The 24,566-nt window shown below is 39.5% G+C and overlaps 2 protein-coding genes and 1 non-coding gene across 3 annotated transcripts in view; 2 read left to right on the top strand and 1 right to left on the bottom strand.

The window, feature by feature from the left end:
• The window catches only part of LOC108599128 (reticulon-4 receptor), a 52,529-nt gene extending 36,536 nt beyond the window's left edge, over positions 1 to 15,993 (top strand). Inside the window, exons 4-5 of the mRNA XM_033293862.1 lie at positions 3,037 to 3,265; positions 13,284 to 15,993. Of these exons, the coding sequence (XP_033149753.1) occupies positions 13,493 to 15,121 (1,629 nt within the window). The 5' untranslated portion in view covers positions 3,037 to 3,265; positions 13,284 to 13,492 and the 3' untranslated portion in view covers positions 15,122 to 15,993. The remainder of the gene's footprint in view (positions 1 to 3,036; positions 3,266 to 13,283) is intronic.
• Positions 15,994 to 16,888: 895 nt separating this feature from the next.
• On the bottom strand, positions 16,889 to 21,985 carry LOC108599869 (maker721). Its single transcript, XM_017987019.2, has 3 exons — positions 21,960 to 21,985; positions 17,584 to 17,653; positions 16,889 to 17,526 (listed from the first exon to the last, which is right to left on the bottom strand). Exons 2-3 carry the CDS (start codon positions 17,650 to 17,652, stop codon positions 16,981 to 16,983), a joined length of 615 nt encoding a protein of 204 aa, XP_017842508.1. The 5' UTR covers position 17,653; positions 21,960 to 21,985; the 3' UTR covers positions 16,889 to 16,980.
• Positions 18,533 to 18,614, top strand: Trnal-aag. Its single transcript has one exon. It is a non-coding gene; the product is annotated as a tRNA-Leu (tRNA).
• Positions 21,986 to 24,566: the final 2,581 nt, after the last annotated feature.

Consider the following 24,566-nt stretch of genomic DNA (forward strand, 5'->3'; position numbering starts at 1 on the left):
TGCTGCGTTGACTGCGTTGGAACCTGGCAGCATCATTAACATACATTTGAAAACGCAAATTCCCAAGTCTACAGGCCATGGGCTGCGGTTTGTAGTAGGCGCGGGGGATGCGGGTTGCATGTGGCATGAAAATTTGTAAGTATGTTAGACTTGTCACTTGCACACTTCATGCCCATATTTGTCACATTTGCGCCATGTTAGTAGCTTGGGCTCTGTCTGTAGCTTCAGCTTCAGCTACAGCTTGGGCCCGCGGCGCAGCGTCCGGCGTTTGGTTCTAGTCCTTGCCCCGTTGTCAGGCCGTGGTTGTTGCTCGTTAGTTGCGCATCTGATTTGCCCAGCAGTAGCAGCACCAACGACAACAATGACGACGACAGCAACATGGAAATTTTATGCTGCCCTCAGTAGCAGCAGCAACAATGGGGTATGAACAACATATGAAGCGTATATAGAACTGAAGCGTATGAAGATGCGGGCATAAAATACTGCAAAACGTTCTAAAAAACATAAAAAAAAATTTAAAAAAATATTTAAAATAAATTTACCATAGCTGCCATAGAAAAAATCAGCACCAAATGTTATAAAATTAATACAAAAAAAATCTAGAATAATTTTTAAAATATATAATGTAATAAAATATAATATGATATATAGTATATAGATATACTAATCGTATTGTATGTCTATATCATATAGCTGCCATAGGAATAATTGTTTACAAATCAAAACTCAACACTTATCGTTGTGAAATTAATACAAAAAAAATCTAAAAAAATTTTTAGAATATATAATATATTAAAAAATGATTATATATGTCATATAGATATATAGACCATATCGTATGGTCTAATATTGTATTCGTATGCGTAGTGTGAGGCATTTTCAAAGCTTGTTCTCAAAAAATTTAGAATAATTTTTAAAATATATAAAATAATAAAATATAATATATTATATATCATAAAGACACACTGAGCATATAGTATGTCTATATCGTATAGGAATAATTGGCTACAAATCAAAACTCAACACTAAACATTCTGATATTAATACAAAAAAAAAGAAAATCTAGAAAATTTTTTAAAATATATAATATAATAATATAAAATATATTATGTAACATATAGACATACTGAGCATATAGTGTGTCCATATGATAGCAACAATCGTTTAAGAATCAAGCAATAGAAACTTTTTAGTTTATTAAGTTAACTAAATGAAATACACAGACTGTAAATTTAACACAGTTTTATACATGCTAAGCAACTATAGCATATAGCTGCTATAACATATACTCTAAAAAAATATGCCAGCGTATCTTGCAGCCGCATTTGCTACCAAATCTTTTACTTGTTTTATTGTTATGCCAGCTGCCAGTTGCTGCGGTTGCTGCTGCTGCTGCTGTTGCCGCCTTTGGCCATATTTGTATGAATAAATGCGTATTTAAGCACATACTTACAACACTTGCCACATGTACATATGAAACAGAACCCAAAACCCCCAACTGCTTACCCCAAACTTCGAAACTTCGCTCCCCAGTCCGTTGTCGCAGTCTCTCGTCGAGTTGGCGCATTTTGCATTTCCCTTTGCGCTTTTCCATTTCCATTTCCACTGCTGCTTTTACTGTTTGCGGTTTTTGTCGTTGTCACACATTTGCTTTATGCTCTTTATGCATTTTTAGCTGCAAGCAGCAGCAAGCTGCTCATTTTTTTATACAATTTTCCTGCTCTGGCCGCCTTTTTTGGCAATATGCAAAGCATGGCTAAAATAAAAAACGAGCCGTACTAGTTTTTTGATTTATGCTGGCATAATTTGTTCAACAGAAATTATTTTTGTTTTTTTAGCGTTTAATGCAAATGCTGCGCGTAGCTGTTTGTTGGTTAATTAAATATAAATGTCATTATGCAGCTTTGTTTTGTTTTATGTGAAATTAATTTATTTAAATATTTCAAAATCAATTTGTACGCTTGACTAATATGTAAATTAATATGCATATGGCGTAATTTAATCAGCGCAAAAGATTGCAAAAACAATTGATATTAAATTAAATGCAAATTTAGCTATTGTCAGTGACTCTGTAGAAAAATGAAGTACAAAGGGGCTTAATAGGCAAGTTGGTTGACAAGTGCGATACAAATTTATTAGCTAAAGCAATTTAGAGACTATAGTAGACTTTTATAATACTAAATATGATCTATAATTGAGTCAAAGTGTGTGCAAAGTTGATTAAGTCCAAGTATTTCAGCTTTCATACACTTTTCTGCTGCGTTCAGCGTTTTTCTATAATCAAAGTGTATGCAAAGTTGGGCTAGTCCCAAAATTTTATACATAAGAATGTTGCTGATACTATTGCGTTCAGCGTCATTCTAAAATCAAAGTGCATGTAAAGTTGCGCATATCCTAGAATTTCAACTTAGACTCATTGCTAATTCACTTTGCTCTTAAGTTCAGCATTAATCGATATATGTATATAAAGTTGGATTAGTTCAATATTTTCAGCTGGACAAAGTTGCTGATTAAATTTTCTGTTACGTCAAAGTGTATATAAAGTTGAGCTAGTCTCAGAATTTCACACTTAGTAATTGCTGATTTTTATTTTGTTTGACGTTCAGCGTTTATTTATATTTAAAGTGTATATAATGTTGGATTAGTTAGTCGCTTTCACACTTTGCTTTTACCTGCTGCATTAATTTATATATTTTTTAGTTTATTAATTAAATTTTCACATTTATTTATGGCTAACGCTTCAAGCTTCAAGCTGCAATTTAATGGCACTTCAGGCAAAATGCGCCGCAATTTGCAGCATGCACTTGCTCAATTGAACCATTAAAACATTAACATAAATAAATTAAAATTGTTAAGTGCGTTTTATGAAAAAAAAAATGTGTCATTAAATTGCGTAAAATATTTCTTTATATATATTTTAAGCTCATCATAAATTGTTGCTGGCATCAGCCAAGTGACATTATTAACAATTTACACAGCAGCTGCAATTTGTTGTTACTTTTAATAATTTATTTCTCTCTTTCTCTCTTATTGCAGTGGACAACAACAACAATTAAGCGCCAGTCTATATAAATACAATATGTTTGACAACAAAGTTCCGGCGTTGAAATTGAAATTAACAAAATAAATGTTTTAAATTAAGCAACGAGCGACTGCCATTTGAATTGTTAATGAGAACAGCAGCAGCAGCAGCAGCAGCAAAAAGTGTTAAATGCTGATGACGTCGCTGCCAGCGTCGCCGCGTCGCTGAAAAAGTCAATTAAAGGTAATCAAATCACAACTTAATGCATTATTAAGCAATAAACTTATTGCAATTGACAGCTAATAGCAAATTTTAGTTTGTTATTTGCTGATTAAGCGAGAAATACAAAACAATTTATTAGCTATCAATATCAATGGCGATTATGAGTTTCCAAGAATTTTATGAAGTTTTGGCATTGAAATGTTTATTTATGCATAACAATAATAATTCCAGCTAAAATGCTGAGCTAGCGGCTTAAATTTGATACATGAATTATGTATTTGAATTTTATAAACAGCACGTTCAGCATTAAATGCGTAGCCGACGCGTTTTCTTTTCCGCATTGACCAAACTCTTCAGTTGAGTGCAAAGGGCCATTGGCCCCAGTCAGTCTGCAGCAGCAGCAGCAGCAATTGCGTGACAATTAAAGCTGCAGCTGCTTGCGCGCCGCTCTATGCGCTTCTCAACTTTCACATGCTGCGTAACTTAATTAAAGTCTTGAGTTTTGTTAAAAAAAAAACCTACGCAGCAGTTTTGTCAACTTTCTTTCATTAATTAAATTACGCTTGTTGTCAATTGTAGAATGTTAGACAAGTGCATAAATCAATTGATGTTGCACCCTTGCAAATTGCTTGCAACATGCCAAATGCTTTGATGCGCCACCACATCATTCATTCATTTAAACACTTGTACAGCTGTTCGTTTATCAATTATTGTTTGGTATGCGCCACTTGAGTAACTGGCAAGTGGTTGGGGGCAGCGCAGCACAGTTGACCGACTTTAAGTTATTGTTGTTATTGTTATTGCTTGTGTTTGATTTTCATTAAGTCGCTCCCTAGCGATTGTTGCTGCTGCCACACAGCTGCGCAACTTGCAGCAATTATTTGCGTCATTAAACAACAAGCCAAAGGCAACAGCAGCGAGTTACTTCGAACAACCTTTTGTTTGATTTATATGACTTACAGTTTGAAAGTCACTAAAGAGTTTCAATTGAGTTGCAAAGTATAAATTTCTACGCTAGTTTGGCAAACGTTTTGCTTTTGTGGCTTAAGCTGCAGCGCATTTCATAATTAAATTAATTAAATTCTTGCGCCACAATTAAAATCTTATTAAGTTGGCAATGCCATTTATATTCTCGCTTCTCGCTTTTGTTCGCTCGAACAATGAATAATGTCTAACGAGTTAAGCGCCAACGAGTGCAAGCTGCAGCCCTCACCCCACCCCATCCCTTATGCACACATTGATCAACTGACTGCGCTGCTGTTTAGTGTCTTTGCTGCCAACGCTTCTCGTTTGCTCATAAACATTTTTTTTTTTCGCAAACAACAAAAAAAGCAGCTCCGAGCCAAGCGAACAGGTTGGTCCTTTTTGTGCTGCGCCATGTGGTTGCAGCTTTGGTTTGGGGGCAGCTTCAATAGTTGCTGTTGCTGTTGCACATATTGCTGCTGCCTGCATTCTTCGCATAAATTTTACCAGCGCACTTAACTCATGTCGAGCTCTCGCTCTCGATGCTGCTGCCACAGTCTTTAAATGAGTCGCTCTCTCTCTCTCGCTCTGTTTTTTCCCTGTGTGCATAAACAATGGCGCTGTTTAAAGGCAAAAAACCCTTCGACTAACCCCCAAACTCCAGCTGCCAGCCGCTCCAATTCCCGTACATGCTCACACATGTGCTGCTGCAACTGCGACGGCTGCTTTACTTCAGTTTCATGTTAAATTCAGTTCAGTTCAGGCGGGTGGGCAAAACTTTTGCCACAATGTTAAGCATGGAAATTTAAAAGCGAATGCAAACAATATGGCAAAGTATTTTAATGCACAGTGGCTTGAGTTAGTGCATGCGGCTAATGAAACGCAGCAGAAAACTGAGATTAATGTGCGAACTTTGATTAGAAGTATAAACTTAGTCATTTATATTAATTAGATGTGTTTTTGTTTAAAACATTAAATTGCAAGTAAAGTAATATAAATGACACAAAGCTTTTATTACACTACTGGTTATATATCGATAGTATCGATAACATAGTCCAATGTTTTTACAATATATCAAACTAAATTGTAGCCTAAAGTAACAGCTAAGCTGCTTGAATAGCAGCTGCTTGCAATTCTAGTATTTATCGATTGTTATTTATCGATAATATGCATAACATTAGTAATGTTTCTAGGCTACATTCAATAATATTGCATACAAAAGTAACATAAGCAATACAGCGCTTGTTTTAAAGCAATTTCTTGAACTATATTAGCTACAAATAATCGTTGCTATCGATAGCATTACAAATATTTTAGTAAAGCATTTAGCTAAATAGTAGACTTATGTAATATAAATGACACTAAGTTTATGTTTAGGGCACTACTTGCAATACCTTGCTGCTTTACTTTAAATAATCGATGCTATCGATAGCATTGCAAATGTTTCAGTGAAACTTTAAACTAAATTGCAGACTTTTGTAATAAAAACGACACTAAGTTTATCTTTAGGGCACTGTCATTTTTTAGTAAAGCTTTAAACTAAATTGTAAACTTATGTAATCGAAAGTTTAGCCTAAAGCAACTACTTGCAACACTTTGCTGCTTAGCTTTTGACTGAATCGATACTATCGATAACATTTTGGCAACGACTTCCTGCACGCTCAATTGTCATTTGTCTCTGTCTGCCAGCGTATTGTTTACTTGTCTGACCTGCATTGGCTGCCACCGTTTTGGGGGCACAACTTCTAGAGAGCGTTTTGGCCAACTAAATCACCGCAACTGTGCAACTAAATTTTCAAGCGCACTAAATTTTAGCCACATGCCCCAACGCCCAACCAACTGAGAGCCAGCAACGTCTCCTTAGCAACAGCAACAGCCACAACAGCAGCAGCAACAGCAACAACAACAATAATTGTAATAGCAGCAGTGTAAGCTGCCCGCTTAGATAGTTGTCTACCTGCTGGCGAAGTGTGGGGGGGTGGTTCTAGCTCTAACTCTGGCTGGCGCTTTTGTTAGTCCTTGCCGTGCAATTTTCGCCATTTTGTGGCGCGATTCGCAAAAGATTTATGGACGCTTAAAATGGCGGTGGTCAACGCTTTGCTAGGCTTGGCTTGTTGCAGTTTTTGTTGCTTTTGCTGTGGAGTCAGCAACAAACGCAGCGCATGTCGCCAAGTCAGACGCTCTCGCTCTGCGGCTTTAACTGTTTCAAGTTTTACTTGCCTTAATTTAAACACAAGTCCTTGCTGTTTGCTGACTTTTGTCGATAAGCAGCCGAAATGATGGCAAAAGTTGGCAAACTTTTCAACTGGAAAAGCGCTGAATAAAAGATAAAAAAGATCTAGAAATGCTCACAACCCTAAAAGGCAATGGAAATTTAATTTGTCAGACTTAGAGCCAGCGCAACTTTAAATTTGAATACTTTACCTTTAAGCTCAACCCGCCACCCCTCGCTCTCTTCATTTAAGCCTTAAGTGTGCCTCGCCTGCTTAAGGCCTTGAATTTATGTTGTGCACTTTAAGCCAAATTTAGCATAAACATTGCCATAAAAAATTCGCTGCTGCTAAACTTAATTCGCAACTGCGCGTTGCCAAATCTCCAGCGGTGCCAAGTTTATGCTAGACAAGCTCTAATGCGCGTTTATCAAAAAAAGAAGAAGAAGCAGTGTGCTCTAACCTAATGCTAAATTGCAAGTGGAGCTAGTTTTCCGTTTGCCATATAAATTTGTTTAAGACATAGAGCAAGGATCAATAGCTGCGATTTATTGTCTGGCAGACATAACTTTTGCCTGGGCGTGGGGGCTTTAAAAAGAATGTGGCATGAGTGCTGTGTGGTGTGGCAACTAGGGTTGTGTGGCATGTGGCAAGGTCGTCGCCTAAAACTTTTTTTTTCTTACCTACTTTTTGGGCTGTCGCTGGCACAGCCGAAGCAAGAAAAGTCGAAAAAATTATGTTTGAAATGGCGACAGCGTCTAGCCCACACCTCTTACAAGCTTTTGCTCTCTCTTTCGCACACTCTTTTTGGAGTGCAGAGTATGAAGCCAGCGCTGACGTCTGCTTGTGGTCGTTTATATGTAAAATATTTGGTTTACTTTATGACTGCTTTGGGTATTACTCTTTACTTTGCCTCGCTGCCATGCCAATTCGCAGTGACTTACTTGCAACACACACACACACACACACACACCCGTTGTTGAGTTGGCTATAAAAACAAAAAGACGGCGCTAAGAATTATGCCATAAAAACCGTCGTCGTCACCAAATACTTTTTGGCTTGAGCTCAAAGTTCGTCTAGAGAGCTGCGGCGCTCGAATGTTCAAGGGACACATAAAATACAAAACTTGGAGTAGTCTGTTGGCTGAAGCAGCTCGAAAGCTTAGCCGAGTGGGTTCGCAAACAGGTTCAATAGACAAAATTTAATTGAGGAAATTCATTTATTGAGAAAGAATAAGAAGTACGAATAAATCAAATATAAAGTCCACTTGGAATCAAATTTAAGAATATTCCGAATGGAAGAAGTCAAGTATGGGAAAATATGAGATTAACCCCATGCTGAACATCGTTTCGGTTTAAATTCGTGCTTGGTTTATTCCAGTTCATTTATTGAGAAAAAAACAGAAGTGCGAATAAATCAAGTCCACTAGGTATTTAGTTTACGAATATTTGGGATTGAAAAAGTCAAGAAAGTCATACTTGGGTTAAGAAAATACGGGATTAATCACATTACGGGCATCGTTTCGGATTAAATTCGTACTGTTTATTCCAGTTTATTTACTGAGAAGAAAACAGAAGTACGAATAAATTGGTATTGAATTTAAGAATATTCGGAATGGAAGAAGTCAAGTCCTTCATACTTGGGTTAAGAAAATTCGAAATTAAAAATACTCTGGAATTGAATTCTAATTGAAAAGTACTAAAAATCAAGTAGAAAATCAAGTCTAGGTATTAAATTTAAGAATATACGGAATGGAAAAAGTCAAGTATTATAAGTATGTTATACATATTAAGAATATACGACTTTAACTATATGCTGACATTGTTTCGTATAACGTATACGTGATATTTATTCGGCAGCTAGTTTATATGCTAAATGGTAGACCAATCAAATTTGTAGATTTGCGGTTTTATATATTTCTAGTGGTTAAACCAAAATTGCAGTAACTTGTGCAGCGCCCTCTGGCGGGCATTTTGTTGAGCGACTCCCTTAGCTGCTGTTACATTGCTGCATTGTTTCGTTTTCTATTTCACAGACGACTGACTGACTCTGCCTGCCTCTGTCTCTCTCTCTCTCTCTCTCTATTGAAGAGCAAGACTTTCACTGCAGCTCAACTTGGGTGTGGGCGTTGCAATTTGTGCGTGCATGTGCCTCAAGTAGTTGCCACAGTTGCTGCTGCTGCTGCTGCTACTGTTGACTATTGTTGCTGCAAATATTTGACTGTGCTCGCTTGTTTAGCTTTTAGCTATAAAAAGTATCGCTGCTGAAACTCTAAACTCGGCAAATAGTGATACGGGGCGTGAGACGTGGGCGTGGCAGTTGTAGCGTAAACTGTGCCAAAAGACGTATGGCGCAAAGCTGGATAAATTTGCCAAGTTTATCATAGCGTAGCGTAGGGTGGGGTGGGGGGTGGCGGGGGCTGATGCGTTGGCAAAACATGAGGCGAAAACCATGAGCATAAAATATTGTCAGCAATATTTTAACGCGCGCTCAAGCGAAATTGTCATATAAATAACACCAAGGCACCCTCAGTTGAAAAAACAAAACAGCCAAGGCAACCCAAAGTGGGTGTGCGAGTGGGTGGGCGGGCGTTCGTATTGGCTGGCGTTACTTTGAAATATTAAACATTTGGCAGCAGCAGCAGCAGCAACACAACAAGCAAAGTTGAAGTTTATTGCTCACGCTAGCGCCCTCTGGCGGCAGCAGTTTCTGTGGAAATTGGAGCAGCAGCTTCAAAGATAACTAAGCAAGAGGTAATTATAAAAGACCGTGTCGTTCTTTTTTTTTTTTTTTTGTTGCCAAAAAGTTAAATAAATAGCAAAACTGCTGCTCGCTCTTTTAAATCAGCAACATGCATTTATTTAGCAATTTTCTCGTCTAGCGTTGAAAACAAAGCGCATGAAAAAAAGTAATTTTATACCCCTTATACTTTTTTGGCAAATTTTCAAAAAAAAAGAAAGCAGCAGCAAGAAAATTCGCTCGACTAAACAATAAGCAGGCAGCGAGCAACAAAAAAAAAAAGTATAGAAAGCTACGGCACAGGGACAAGCAGTCAGCAACCACGAAAACCAGACAGACACACACTACAATAAAAGAGTTTTTAGAACCATACACCCCGCATTCTCTCATCCCCCTTTCACTCTCTCTCTCTCTACATTTTTTTGAGCATGGCCGCAAGGCTACACAGCCACACAGTTGAACTGACAGCGAAACATTTATAACAATGGGCAGCTGCTGTGCTATGTGGGTGTGCTCTGCATGCTAGCCCCACCCCCCACCCCACGCACCCCCCTCATAGTCGAAACACCAACTAGCCAGCACTAATAAATGAGTTCAGAGCAACGGACAACAGTCGAAAAAGGTTTGCCCGTTGTCCGTAAACCGAATAAAACTGTCAGGCAGCAGCAGCAAAAAAAAAAAAAACAAAAAAAGCCAAAAATATATAACAAAAGTAGAAAATAAAGGAAAAATCTCAGTGCCACATGGGCGTTCGTCTAGCTATAAAATATTTAGAGCACACTTTTGAGCGCCAGACACTTTGGGGCTTGGGTGACAATTTAAATGGTGTTGACTAAACAATGAGGTTACCAGCTGAAACTATATACTTAGAGCTAGGGAATGCCAACAGAGAGAGAGAGAGAGAGAGAGAGACAGATGAGAGAGAGAGCTATGTGCTAAAGCGCGTTAGGCTAACTAGCGCACTCGGTAGTATGCAACGAGTAAACAGCAACGAATTTAGCTAATAATAAATGCATTACAATTATTTATTTATAAAAAATGCCAAGAGCGAGACAAAGTGAGTTATGAGTTGCAGCGATTTATGCTACTTAACTAGCGAGTGCGACTTACAGCGAGTAATGCGGCTTAAAGTGTAGCTAAAATTATTTATTTATAACTAAGCCATTAACAAACGCGCAAATTTAAAACAAACGTAGCTATGAGGCTTATTGCATAACTAGCGAGTGCGACATACAGCGAGTAGCAAGTAACGAATGCTTAGATAAAGCGAATTACACTTATACATTTATTAAAAATATAATTAAATTGATAGCAAAAGCTCAATTTTTAAAGTGTGTACTGCACTAAAGTAGCGAGTGTGGCCAACAGCGAGTAACGAATACTTTGATAATATTTATTTATTTAAAATGTAACTTAACTTATACCAAAGCCAGAGCAAGCAAATACAAAGACAAGGAGAGCTGGTCAAGTTGCCTAACTAGCGAGTGCAGCTTACAGCAAGTAACGAATGCGAATTACATTTATTTATTGATTAATAATAAAACTAAACTGATAGTAAAAAATCATATTTTGAAAAGGGTTGAGTGGTAAAGTAGCGAGTGCTGCTCATAGCGAGTAACGAATTCATAGCTAAAGTGAATTACAATCATTTATTTATAGCAAATGTAATTGAACTGCTGACAAAAAAAGCTCAAAATTAAAACCTTTGAACCTTTGAAAAGCTTTCGAAATTTCTGGCGAAGGTGTCAAGCTGACTTTATGTCAAACAAGCTTACGCTGCGGGCAGCGTTTTCTCCTTTCATATTTCCCGGAAATTTTCAGAATACAATAATCATTTGGCATACATAGCAAACAAGCGTCAAACAGCCAAGCTGTGTTTCCAGGAACTTTAGCAAACACACACACACATTAATACACACACACATGTGTGCACATGCTGTGGATTGCTGGCGGATATTTTTGCCAGGCACTGGGCCCACGCAGTTAAGTGTCAGCCCATAAATGAAAATAAAAACAAAACAAAACTGACTGCTAAGTGGCTTCATTTAAAAAGGACTAAGCCAACAGCTGAGAGATCAACACACACACACACACACACACACACACACACACACACATTTTAAAAGCTGGCCTGCGGTTTTGTTTCACGTATTTTTTGGGGCAATTTAAATTTGATTTTCAGCCAGCCCCAACTGCTTGTTTGTTGACTGACTGTCTAAGGAGCTGCTGCTGCTGCTGCTGCCAGCTTGGCCTTTGCCAGTGGTGCCCCCGACAGTTGTTGTTTGTGTTGTTAGCTGAAGCTGCCAAAACAAGCACAAAGCATAAAGAAAAGTCTAGGGTGGGGGGCTTCAGGCTGGAAAAACAAGCATAAGTCAGCTACAGCTTCAGCCAGCGTCAGTCGCTGTTGGAGTCTCAACAAGTCGCTTTATGGCATATGCATGATAATGATGAGCGCAGCCCGTTGGCTGCTCCATTTTTTTCACCAGCTCCAACTCCTTGTTGTTGTCGTTGTTTCATATGATTGCGCTCGAGTTGCGCCGCTGCCGGGTGTTTATGTGATATTTACATAATAAAAACGAGAGTCAAGCAGTCAGTTCCTCCATGAGCTGGAGTCGCAGTCAGAGTCAAAGCGTTATCCTTTTTGCCTGCCTTTTGCTAAAGTATGACCCACATCTATGATTATTTTCATAGCGCCTTTGGGGCCTTTGCCATATCCGAACATATAAAGTTGAAAAAATATTGCAAATGCTTTAGCTTCTCATAACACGACGCAGAATTTTGCGTTTACTTTTTGTTTTTATTTAGTTTATAGACCATTTGGGGTTGCTCCTTTAACTTGAACTTCGCCACTGTGTGTGGTGCGCTAAATTAAGTTTCCAGCCCCAGCACAACTGATAAATGTCCCCAAAGCAAACAAAGTGCAAGTTGTTTTTTAAGTTCTACCCAACAAACTATGTGGCATATCTTTTGGCCTTGCAGCCCTTTGGGGAGCAGACCCAAAAGCCCAGCCCTGACACTGGACATGTCCAAAGGGGACGGCAGCTGAGGGTTGAGCTTGGGTTTGGGTGTTGGGTCAGTCCATGTTGAGAGCATGATAAGCAATTGGGTTTGGGTATATACTTTAATATTAATTGCGAGCCAAAGCAAAGAGTTAATTATGAACAACAGACTTTTATTAAAGTCTCTAAACTATTTTGTGGCACTCACTCGTTCATCTAAAGCAGTGAAACCTTTAGGGGCAGATTTTGTTTAAAGAAATATTGAAATATTTATCGCATTGACTTTACGTTTAAACTTTGTGCATTTTCCTCTCTTTGCTTTTGGATTGGTAAGACAAATCTTCTTTGAATATAATTCAAACGTCGAAATATCCAATTGACTTTAAGCTCAAACATTTGAAATCTGTAAACTGTTGTGATTCTTTAGCAAATAATTTGGAATTTTAAATTAAATCCAAAATTAACTAGCGCAAAATTTAAAAATAATAAAGATTTGTAGTTGTAGTAAGTAAATCAACAAATGCTTTAAAAACCCAAAAAATAAAATGTTTCTTTGAAGTATTTCATAAATTAAATATTAAATAAAAATTAAATTAAGCCCTTGGAAGTTTTCGAAATTTGTGAAATGTTTAATTTCGCTTTTGCTTAATTCATAAAAGTTTATGATGGTACCCGAACTATTTGCATGTGGTAAGAGGGTTTTTGAACTTTGGAGAAATACTTAATTTTTATTGTTTTCGAGTCTGAAATGTAAACAACGAATTGACTGCCTGGCCTAAGCTCAATGCAAAGTCATTTAAGTTTAACTTGGATACCAATAATAAGCGCTTGTTAGCCAACATCAGGTTGGCTGATGCCAACAATTTGCAGCTACCATTTAACGTTGGCCACTAATGCGACTCGGGCTTGGTAATAACGCTGCCGTGGCCATTTGAATTGTCTTCATTTGCTTACTGCATTTATAGTGAGGGGGTGATGGGTGGATTGAGGGGCGATTAACTGTGACTGTGGCGCTGCTGTTGCTGCCAAATGCAATGAAAATCCAAAAGCCAAGCAATTTTGAACTCTAATGGAAAATCAATTTAAAAGCGCACATGCTAAAAATCCCTTTTTCCCAACTCTTTGCAGACTAAACAGAGCCGGGGAGCGAACGAATGTCGGACCTCGAATACGAAAGCCATTGGCAAACTTGGCTAAAACGTATTTAAGCCAAAATAAAAGCAGACAAGCGTACAGAGAGACAGAGAGAGAGAGGAAGAGTGAGCGAAGCAGCTAAACAACAAGCAGACAACAGCGAGGGAGAGAGCGACTGAGCGAGCGAGCGAGCGAGGTAGCTAATGAGCAGACGACGCTCGTCGGCAATGGCAATTACCATGTCGTCGTCATCATCATCATCAATGTGGTGCTGGTGGTGGGCAGTGCTGGTGGTGGCGCTTGGGCTGCTGCTGGTCGTGCCGACAAATGGTTTGGCAAATTGTCCAAATGGCTGTGAATGCGATGACGAAACGCTGATGGTTAACTGCGGTGTGGGCACGCTCGATGTGCTGCCCATAGCGCTGAATCCTTCGATACAGCGTCTGGTGATCAAGAATAACAAACTAAAGACCATCGATTCGTCGATGACGTTTTACTCGCAGCTAACATTCTTGGACTTGAGCTACAACGATATGGTTAGTTTGCCAGAGGATTCGTTTAAATATCATGCCAAGCTGCAGCAGCTGCATTTGAATCACAACAAGATTGGCCAAGTGAGCAATAGAACGTTCAGGGGATTGAGCAACCTAAGCGTGTTGAATTTGCGTGGCAATTTGCTGGCTGAGCTGGAGTACGGCTGCTTTACGCCCATGTTGAAGCTGGAGGAGCTGAATCTGGGACAGAATCGCATCAGTCACATCGATGCGCATGCGCTGGATAAGCTAAGTCAGCTGCGTGTGCTTTACCTGGACGACAATACGCTGACCACAATGCCGGCTGAGTTGACATTCAAGGCGCTGCCGAATCTGGCGGAGCTTTACCTGGGCACCAATTCGTTTATGAGCTTGCCAGCGGGCAGCTTCAAGGAGCTGCTTGGACTAACGCATTTGGATATGCGTGGCGCAGGGCTGCATAATATAAGCAGCGCTGCTTTTGCTAATTTAAGTGCGCTGCGTTATTTGGATCTAAGCGATAATCGCTTAGCAGCGGTGCCTACAGCTGCGCTTGCGACGCTTGGGCGACTGGAGCAGCTTTACTTGGGCCAGAACGATTTTCAGTCCATAGCTAGCGGCGCTTTTGAGGGACTGCGCGAGCTGCGGCAGCTGCACATAAGCGGCGCGCAGCATTTGCAGCGCATTGACGCCGGCGCCTTCGTTGGCAACAGCAATCTGGAGCTGCTGAATCTGTCGTCGAACAAGCAGCTCAGCGTGCTGCAGCCCAGCGCGCTGGCAAGTTTTCCACATTTGCATACAGTGCTGCTCAAGGAGAATCAGCTGCACACGCTGGCGGACGCGCTGCTGCCCTGGGCGGACCTGCAAACGCTTGAGCTGGCGGACAATCCGTTTGTATGCGATTGCCAGCTAATGTGGCTGCGTAACTTGCTCATCAGTCGCAATGGCAGCCAGCAGCATGCGCCTGTCATCTGCGGCTATCCGGCCAATTTGCGCGGCTTGCCGCTGACGCAGCTGGCGGAGCCGCTGCTGGGCTGCGCGCATGGCGCTGCCAATAAACAAGCGATCATTGGCATTGTTGTTGTTGTGTGCGCTGCGCTAACCACAGGGCTGGCGCTAGTGCTCTACACCTGTCGCCGCCGTCTGCGTGAGCTAATCAAGGGACACTCGGCGCTGGGACGCAAAGAGCGCGAGTATCAGAAAACCTTTTCGGATGAGGAGTACATGACGCGTGCGCCGGCTGGTGCCGCAGCTTATCCCAGCTTCAACTCGCAGCATTATTTGGGCAGCCGCGCGGGCATTCCAGTGACTGAGCTATAGCTAGAAGCGCCACCCCCACCTCAGCTGCGTGGTCGGGGTGCAGCCGTCGAACTCGCCGCCAACCAAACGAACTTTGCACAGCTTGGCCACATCCACTACATGACCAATAATCCCAAAGAGCGCGCGCAGCCGCATCATTCACAGCAGGATATGCGTGTATTAGCAAATGGCAGCAAAGCTTTGGGCCTCAGCGCTGCCACGCTGCCCAGACATCTCACAATGCAGGAGAGCACGCTTAGCCACTATAGCCAGCCGCTTGCCAATGGCCAGCCCGCCATACGCCTAACCCAAGATCACTTTAATCACAATGGAGCTGGCGCTGTTTATGCCAAACCCTGCGATGCTTATATGCATAACAATTCGCATTATTCGCTGCCTTTAGATCATGATTTGCCGCCTAGTCCAACGCCCACGCCACCGCCGCCTGCTTTGCCGCTGCGCAATAATTTGGGTGTTGCTTTGGTGCATGGCAACACCACCGGACGCCGCTCGTTCAACAACAACAACAACAACAGCAACAACAACAATTTGGCAGCGCTTAGCAACAACAACAACAGCAGCAATCAGCAGTGCAGCAACAATCAGCTGTTGTTGAGCAACAATAACAACAACAATAGTCTGCGTCGCTATCACTGATATACGCTCAAGTCGTGCGGCACTCTCGGCCGCACTAAGCCGCCACCTAGCGGCGACATTGAGCTCTATCACTTTTACCAGCGCTAATTTACAGTTTTAGTTAACGTTCTGTATAGTTAGTTTTTAGTTTGACAGTTTGACATGCACTGTCGTCGCCCAGTGATCTTAATGCTTAAGTTACGCTTTATATATGTACATAAATTAATGTTGCAAAAAAAAATATACAAAAATATTATTTTATGTTTAAAAATAATTAATTTACGCAACACAAGTCATTAAAAATATATAACTATGGCATACAATATTTAATTAAAAAAAAAACCATTAAAAATAATGCAGTTTATAAAAAAAAAAATATATATATATATATAACACACATTTTGCTAGTTAATATATTCCAAGCAAAAAGCAACTTAACAAACTTACTGCTACAAAAAAATTATAAAAAAAAGGCAACTTTATTAATATAAAAAAATAGCCACAATTATGCATATGAAAATATAAAAAAAAAAACAATATTTATATAGACAGTACTGCAAATCGACACAATATGAATACAAAAGCAATTTATGCCACATAAATAAATACAAGCTATACTACATATAAGTGTAAATAAAAAATTTATGCACAAAACAAATTGAATTACACATTTTTTTGCGTTTACAACGTTTTTTCGCTTTTGTTTTATCCAGCACATAAGTGTACATATTTAACAATTTAATGGAACAAAATGCAAAACACATACAAGGGAGTTAAAGGTAACTTAAAAAAAAACAACAATCTATACAAAATATTAAAGCAAATATTTGTAATTGCAAATCATTCATATTTCATTATATCACACAAAAGTCTCACATCTTTAGCCTAAACATGAATTTGAATATTGAAATTCCATAGTTTGTAAGCAAATTACAAGGGAAACGTTTAAACAAAAGCGCATATTAACCAAAAAAAAAAAAACAAAACAAAAAATTACTTAAATTGCATAAGCAACAAAATATATTAAACAAAAAAAGTAAAAACCATGCAAGGAACTTTCAAATACTTAAACTTAGGCTAACTGAAAAATGTATAATGGGCAAACTGTTTATGAATTAGCGTACAAACAAAATTAAAATAAACGACAAAACATATTTCAAATTAAAATTTTATTTGAAATTTGCTGCAATATTAAGACTGCGTGGGAACAGCGCACGGAAACATTCAAGAGGCGCTCGCACGCTTTACCCCTGACTATCCCAACTCAAGCCAGGAGTCGGTGGTCCTTGTCCTGGTCCCATGGCGTCCTTCATAACCGTCGCATAGTTGCAGCACAGCAGGAAATTCATATTGCCATTGGTCATATATCTGGCTGCAGCGCAGCCAATCAGCTCCTGCTTCTGATTGAAATACGGATCGTTGGCAACACCCGTGCGTGCCACACTGAATGTCCTCATTTGTGTGGGCGCGCCATTGGCGATAGTTTTATTGAAAAAGGTCTTCATACTTTCACCCAGCACATGATCGAGCTTCGGCTCAAAGCCGCGATACGAGTAACTGGCCACCTTTTGGGACAGCGTCCAATAGTTGCCAAGTGGCGTGCACCGATCGGTGGCTACGCGACATTGACGCACATTTTTTACTGCCGATGTGGCCAGTTGCGGATCCCAGATGATGCCACGTTTCGGATTACGCGAATCATGGTAGTTTATAATAAAGTTGATGGCCTCGGGCGTTTGAAGGTTTATAAGCTGCGGCGGTGGACTCCAGGGGCAACTTGGCGCCCAGGTCTAAAAGATAAAAATGCATTTGATGTGGCGAATTTTGAAACAACCTGAGCTGCTCACCTGCAGTGTACAAATATCCTGGGCACTAGTTTGCAGTGCAAGGCACAGAGCGAAGATCCAGTAAAACATGCTGCAAGTTTAGTAAGGTAAGTAATTTATTTATATTATTTATTTAATTAATTACTATTTATATTCAATTAAATAAATTATGCAAAATAATCAGTTACTAATTATTGCGATTACAAATAATACAAATATAATTTTTTAGTTAAAATATCAAATAAATAAAAAATTTATCCAAATATTTCAATTATATTTTTTTATTTTACTTTGTACCGAAAATATTTACGCATTGCTGCAATTATTGAATTATATTGCATTATTTTAAATAATCTCGCATAATTCAGGATTATTTTTATTTTATTTGTAATCTGTAATCGTTTTGCTTGGTAATTGAATAAGCTCAAAAGTAATTGTAATTTAATGTTTAGGAAATGAAAATGAAACTAATATAATTAGTAATGATTACAATTATTCAAAAGAGGTGTGAATTTAACAAATTACAAAATAGTTTAAATATTTTTGCATTATTTTAAAATATTCTCGCATAATTCAGCATTATTTTTATATTATTTGTAATCGTAATGTTTGGTACTTGAGCAATGCCAAAAAGAATTGCAATTTAAATAATTAGGTCACACTTAAAATAAAAGTAATCTAATAAGAATGATTAGTTGTTCAAAAGAGCTGTGCATTCAATAAATTAAATTTAGACTGAATCAAAAATCTTTTATATTATTAGTAATTGTAATTTTGATAATTAAGCAAGCTCAAAAGTAATTCCATTTAAATGATTTGGCCACACTTAAAGCAAAAGTAATCTAACTAGCATAGATTACAATTATTTAAAAGCTATTTGTGCTTAAAAAGTGCCACAATTGCCGTTCTCTGAAGCACACATAATTTTTTTGTCTAGTGTTTTTGGCATTTGGCCTTCGCTTTGGCAAATGGTAGCGTGGCCGAGCGGTCTAAGGCGCTGGTTTAAGGCACCAGTCTCCTCGGAGGCGTGGGTTCGAATCCCACCGCTGCCAAGTCATAAACTTATATTTTTTATTTTACTTTTGCTTGTTAGCGCTATTTAATTTAAGCAGCTGCGTGCACACGCTGCAATATTTTCTAAACATAACACTTTTCTATGCAATTTGCTTAATACGCAACAGCAACAGCAACAACGACAAGCAGCAGCAGCAGCAAGAGCGACATGGTTGGCACTCATCTGCATAATTTAATTACATTTAACAATAACAAAACAGGAACATGCACACGCACACGCACACACACACACACAGCTGTGGCTGCAGTACGTGTAACGTTTTGCACTAATAAGCGCACAACGAGCGTCACAGCTCCCCTCACCACGCCAAACTCTTTCTCTCACTCTCTATCGCTGCTGCTTGTCAAGCAATGCACTGTGGGGTGATTACGCCAAAGTTGCTGAGCGTTAGAGCGTTAGATATATATATTCAATCTAATTTAACTTAACTTAAAGCAAAATAAAGCTCAAGAGGCAAATTTGAGGCAAAGGCTTTTTGTTTTTGAAATAACTTTTATAAATAATGTTTATTTAAAGCAATATCAATATTCAATAGTAATTTTTTGAACTTGAAGCCCAAATTTAAAAAGTACTCAAGCATAATATAACTGTGCTATTTCGTTATTTTAACTGTCTTTTTTTGCTGCTAAATGCATTTTTAGATTTAAGTCAGATATTATAAATAAATATGCAGTAAAACTGCCTTCAAATATTTATAGCTCTGCTACTTGCATAAATTTTGGCTCATTATATTTTTAAATAGCTTAATTTAACTTTGACAAGCTGTAGAATTTACAGCATATTTTTAAAATGACAAAACTATAGCAACAATTGCTTTAAGCATTTGTTGTTTTGAATATAAGATTTTTGGCACATATTTTGCATAAACGTGCCCACTGTGCAACGCAGAATGCAGTAGCAGCAACAACAAGCTAAAATCTCAAGTGAGCAATGTGAGCAGCACTGGCATAAACAGTTACATATTTGCATGGCATGCTCCGCGCCCCCCCTCTCCCACCCTAAGCTATGCTGAGCTGCTGCTGTCGTTGCTCTAGTTGCTGTTGTTGTTGCTGTTGCTGCTGCTGCTGCTGCTGCTGTTTGTGCATATGCGACATTAGCGCACGCAAACAACGTACACACAATTAGAAGAATTAACAGTAGTTAAGGAAGCAGCAACAAAAACAAAAACAAAAACAACAACAAAATGCAGCCAACTTGTTGGCAAAGAAGCAAGCAAGAGAGGGGGGAGGTGAGCTGCGTTATTGCCGACGGCTGTTGTTACTGCTGAACTTGTAATTTTGTTGGCAACTCAGAAGAGCAAAAAGGTAGCAGGGGGTGGGGCTGGGGGGGGGGGCGCGTTGCACTTTTCGTGCTTCGCTTAATTCGCGGGGGGGGTTTGGGATGCTGCGGCAACTTATTGGCCACAACATGCCAACTTATTAGGCAAAAGCGCAAAAGTTATAAATTGTTTTACGAGTCGCGCACATTGTTGCGGCTATAAATATGAGCGGGGGGGCACCATACATGCAACATAAGGCGGCGCAGCCAGAAAGTCAAAAATAATGCTACAGACTGTTTGCAGTCTAGGCAAGCGAAAGTGCTTCATCTAAAATTTAGCGTTACTTTTAAAAGCTTTAACCTGCAACTTTGACCACAGCAACACCCCAACACACAAACCGGATGCGCTTGCCCCACCCCCTGCACAAAGCCCTAATCTATTGTGTAATATCCGCTCTTGACTATTATAGAAAAAATTAAAAACTCATACGCCTAGTCTGCGGTTTTAAACAAGAGCCAGGACCTCAGCTAAATTGAAAATGAAATTTTATACACTTGGGCATTTTTAAAAAATGTTGCAAAAGTGTGTAAAGCAGTTGTGTGCTAATGTTTGTTTGAGAGGTAATCAAATTGGTAATTCTCAGACTGTATGAGCTGCAAGAACTCAGCGAGTTGGAAAGCTAGAGCTACCAAAATTTTTATATAGCTACTGCTATATGCGCACTAAATGAAGCTTTTTTAAAAAAAATTTATTTGCTGCACACTGCAGTATAAATCGATAAATATCTAAAATCTACACTCGAATTCAGCAATTCTACACACAAAGTGTATCAATTAGTTGCCGGCACTCAATTTTAATTTTATGCTTATTTTTGCTAGCAGCACTTCCTGTTTTTGTGCCTTTTTACAAAAATATGCATAGTGTACAAAAATTTATAGAAATCTGAGCACAACAAAAAAAAAATTAACATATAAATTAGCACAACAGACAGCTAAGGGTAGTGGCTAGGCGTTGAGTAGGGTGTAGCTGGGTGGGGCAGGGGGTGCCAAGCTTTTGTTCTTGTGTGTGGCATAAATTTGGCAATTAAAAAATGTAATATTTTGCTTTTGCTTTTGCTTTTGCACTTTGTTGCGCTTTAGTTGACCGCATTTAGTTGCAACTATTGCTGGCAACAGTTGCTTTGTTGAATGCAACAACTGGGCTACAGTTTGGCAGTGGCTGAAGCGTTGCACATAAAAACTGCTGACACCTTTGCAAAATTTTTCACGCTAATAAAACACAAACGCACACACACATACAGTGAGTCAAGAAATTATATAGCCATGGCGAGATGCTGAGCGATAAAGTCACAGCATAAAGCGGCAACGTTGACAACTGTCAAGGGGGGTGGGTGGGGAGGGGTTGGGGTGGCAACTTGTTTTGTACTTTGCTACAATTTTGTGTTTTGCTTTTATTTTTTGGTCAAACAAACAACAGAAAAGCGCGTTACACAAATTTGTTTTAATGTGCGCCATTTTTTTTTATGCGCTTTCTTTATAACTTCTTTACAACTGCGCCCCACCGCAGCCCCCCTGCGCTGCTGTCTTGGCATTTATGCAGCAACAGCAGTAAAAATGTTTGCGCCAGCCCTTAAGCGAAACCGCAGCTTGTGCAACATCATAAACCCATTTGCGTTTTTAATTAGTAAAGGCGCACCCAGGACATTGGACCAGAGCCATGTCCTGCGCCCAATCTCGATGTCACAAAGCAAACCTCAAAGCTCAACGCGCAGTTACTTGCCCCCACTTTTGTAAAAAGTAAATGAGCATGCAAAATTTGTTGCAAGGACTCTTAATAGGGGGGGCAGCCAGGCAGCACTCGAAAAGTGGAGCAAATAAGGTAAAAATTTTTAATTGCCAACAATTTTTTCGCTGCTTTTCATTTGCAGCACACAGACAGACAGACACACAGACAGACACTTGCAGTGGTTGCAACAAAGTTGCGAGCCAATGACCTTGGAAATTTGAAGTTAACGCCACGTCTATGTCTATGTTAAAGGTAAGTTCCTATTTATTTACTACATACCTGGCTTATGTGAAAGACCAAACTGAACTGAGCTAAGAACTGAACTAGAAGTTAGAAGTTGGCACAAACTTAACGCTTTGCTGTATATTAATCACATTAGTGCAAGTTATATAAGCTGCAGACTAGTTAGAGTGTGCGGCTTACATAATAAGCCAAGCAAAGCTGTGCATAGCCGACGCTGCTGGACGCTGTAGTTAGGCGCACAGCAATAAATTTGCATTTATTTAAATTTAAAGGCTCATAAATATGCCATGCACTTGACATTTCTAAGCTAAATTGGTTACAGTCGACATGCTTAGACGCTATACACAACATATGCTAAATATATGCACATTAAATAGATTTTTAGCTACGATTTTTGATGCAACAACTTTTAAAATTTGGCATACACTTGACATTGCTAAGCAAAGTTGGTAACAGTGGACAGCATTAGACGCTGTTACTAACATTCATACATATATATATATAAGCTTAACTGTAGCTTAACTTAAGCGCCGCTTTGTCATATCAAAATTTCAGTTATACACCTGACATTTCTATAATTCTAACCCATACATCATTTATAATATTTATTTATTTCACACATTTGCTTGGGCGAAACATGAATAATTGCATTTAATTTGCTTGAAAATGTTACTTCCCTCTATTTTATTATGAATACTTGAGCGTTGGCTAATCGATTTGTTACGCTCGATTTCATAATGTTATAAACAAATTAATGCGAAACGCCTTGGCCTTAGCCTTAGCCGTTCATTGCCAATTTTGGGCAAAGTGTTCAAAAGTAAATAATGCAATTTGTTACGCAAAAATAAAATAAAATACGCACGTGCATTAAAGAGAGATAGCAAGAGTGTGTGAGAGAGAGAGAGAGAGAGAGAGCAGAGCAGAGCCTGCAGTTAAGCAATTATGTAATTTTTAATAGTCGTACGAGTTGCAAAACGTTACGCAATTTATGACAGTCAAAGAGAGGGGGTGGCAGAGAGTGGGGGTGTGGGTTGGGCTTGTTAAAGTCAAAGCATAATTTATTATTGTCAGTCGGTAGGGAACAGAAGAGAGCGAGAGAGAGAGAGAGAGAGAGAGAGACAGACTGACATGCAAGATGATGCGCCACCCTTAGCATGAAATGATGAAAAACGATTAAAATGCGTCGAAAATGTTATAAAGGCAGCAGCAGCAGCAGCAGCTGAAGGCCAACAGGGGGCGCCACTGTCATCTATATAGAGAGTGAGCGGTACGCGCCGTCGAATTGTCAAACTGTCGAACAACCCCCCACACACACACCCCAAGCTGCTGCTCCTACTCCAGGCGACGACCCCGTCGACCTCTGTGGGAAGTGCAGGCGACTGACTTACTTGACGTGCCCGCTGACGTGACACGTGCAACGCGCCACGGATTTTGTAGCATGCTCACGTCGCAGTCTCCCAGTTGCTCCCAGCTCAGCTCACTACACTTCACTACACGTTCAGTGGCTCTCGGGGCGCTGGGCATGTGTTAATTGTGCTGCTGCTGCTGCTGTCAATTGGTCCTTGGTGAGTCCAGCAGCAGCAGCAGCAGCAGGAAGTACCCCACCCCCCTCTCGCTGTACGTGCAGCGTACTACCATAAAATATAGCTTCTATTTAGCGCCAACATATGGGAGCAGCCACATAAACTAGCAGCGGAACTTTGCAGTTCGCAGCGGAACTGCAACTGCAACAGTTGCAAGTAGTTCGCCGATTGCCGGCCAAAGCGTTTAGTAGACCATGTGTCCATAAAGTTCGAGGTTTAATAGTCGCTGCCACAGTCTTTGCAACACATGTGCGAACTCTTTACTTTATGTATTGATTTCTTTTATAGAAATTAAAGCATTGAAATTGCTTTGTCAACTAGCCAAGCTCAACGCCCTTGACTCTTGTGCTACCCATTTAAAGTTTTCTCTGTTTACTTGCCACACAAAAGCAAAACAAAAATAGAGAAACAAACGCTCATATATCAATAACAAGAACTACTCGTAATCGTAAACAGAACAAATGAAAACTTTGCGCTCCTCGTAGCGTATCAAAATATTAAACAAACAGTCGCAGTCGTCCCAGAACTCTGTTCAGGGAGCTGCTGGGCACACACACACACACACACAGACAAAGTAATTGATTGTTTATAGCAATACAATTTATGTGGCACAATTTGATGTGTGCATGTAATGGACTATGCCACAGCTATAAAACTTCAGAGTGGGTGTGGCTGTGGTGCGGGTTAAAAATATTGACCATTTGCTAAACGATAATTCAAAATGTTAAATCGACAATTTCAATTTGAAGCGAGCCATACCCTTGGGGCAACAGACACACACACACACACACCCACACATACACACGCATGTAGCTATAGCTGTATCTGTTAAATATAAACATCACCTCCTGCACTTAATAAAGGCGTGTGAGGTGGCAACTTCACTTTGTGTGCAATTTTCCCTACCCAAGTTTGGGGCTCGCAACCCCATTGCACCCTTTTGCACTTGAGAGTTCAATTGCCGTGTTGGTGTTACGAAAAATCATTGAATTGTACATTGGTCATTGTTATGGCTACTTGTTGTTGTTATTTTTATTTTTACAAGCAATTTAAACCAACT

This window comes from Drosophila busckii, chromosome 3L (genome assembly GCF_011750605.1).
Source record: "Drosophila busckii strain San Diego stock center, stock number 13000-0081.31 chromosome 3L, ASM1175060v1, whole genome shotgun sequence".
Classification (NCBI taxonomy): domain Eukaryota; kingdom Metazoa; phylum Arthropoda; class Insecta; order Diptera; family Drosophilidae; genus Drosophila; species Drosophila busckii.

Bases quoted from the DNA above. Each gene is read 5' to 3' on its own strand.
- LOC108599869 (XM_017987019.2), bottom strand. From the start codon at position 17,652: ATGTTTTACTGGATCTTCGCTCTGTGCCTTGCACTGCAAACTAGTGCC. The intron at 17,527-17,583 runs GTGAGCAGCTCA...TTTATCTTTTAG, and splicing joins AGGATATTTGTACACTGCAG to ACCTGGGCGCCAAGTTGCCC.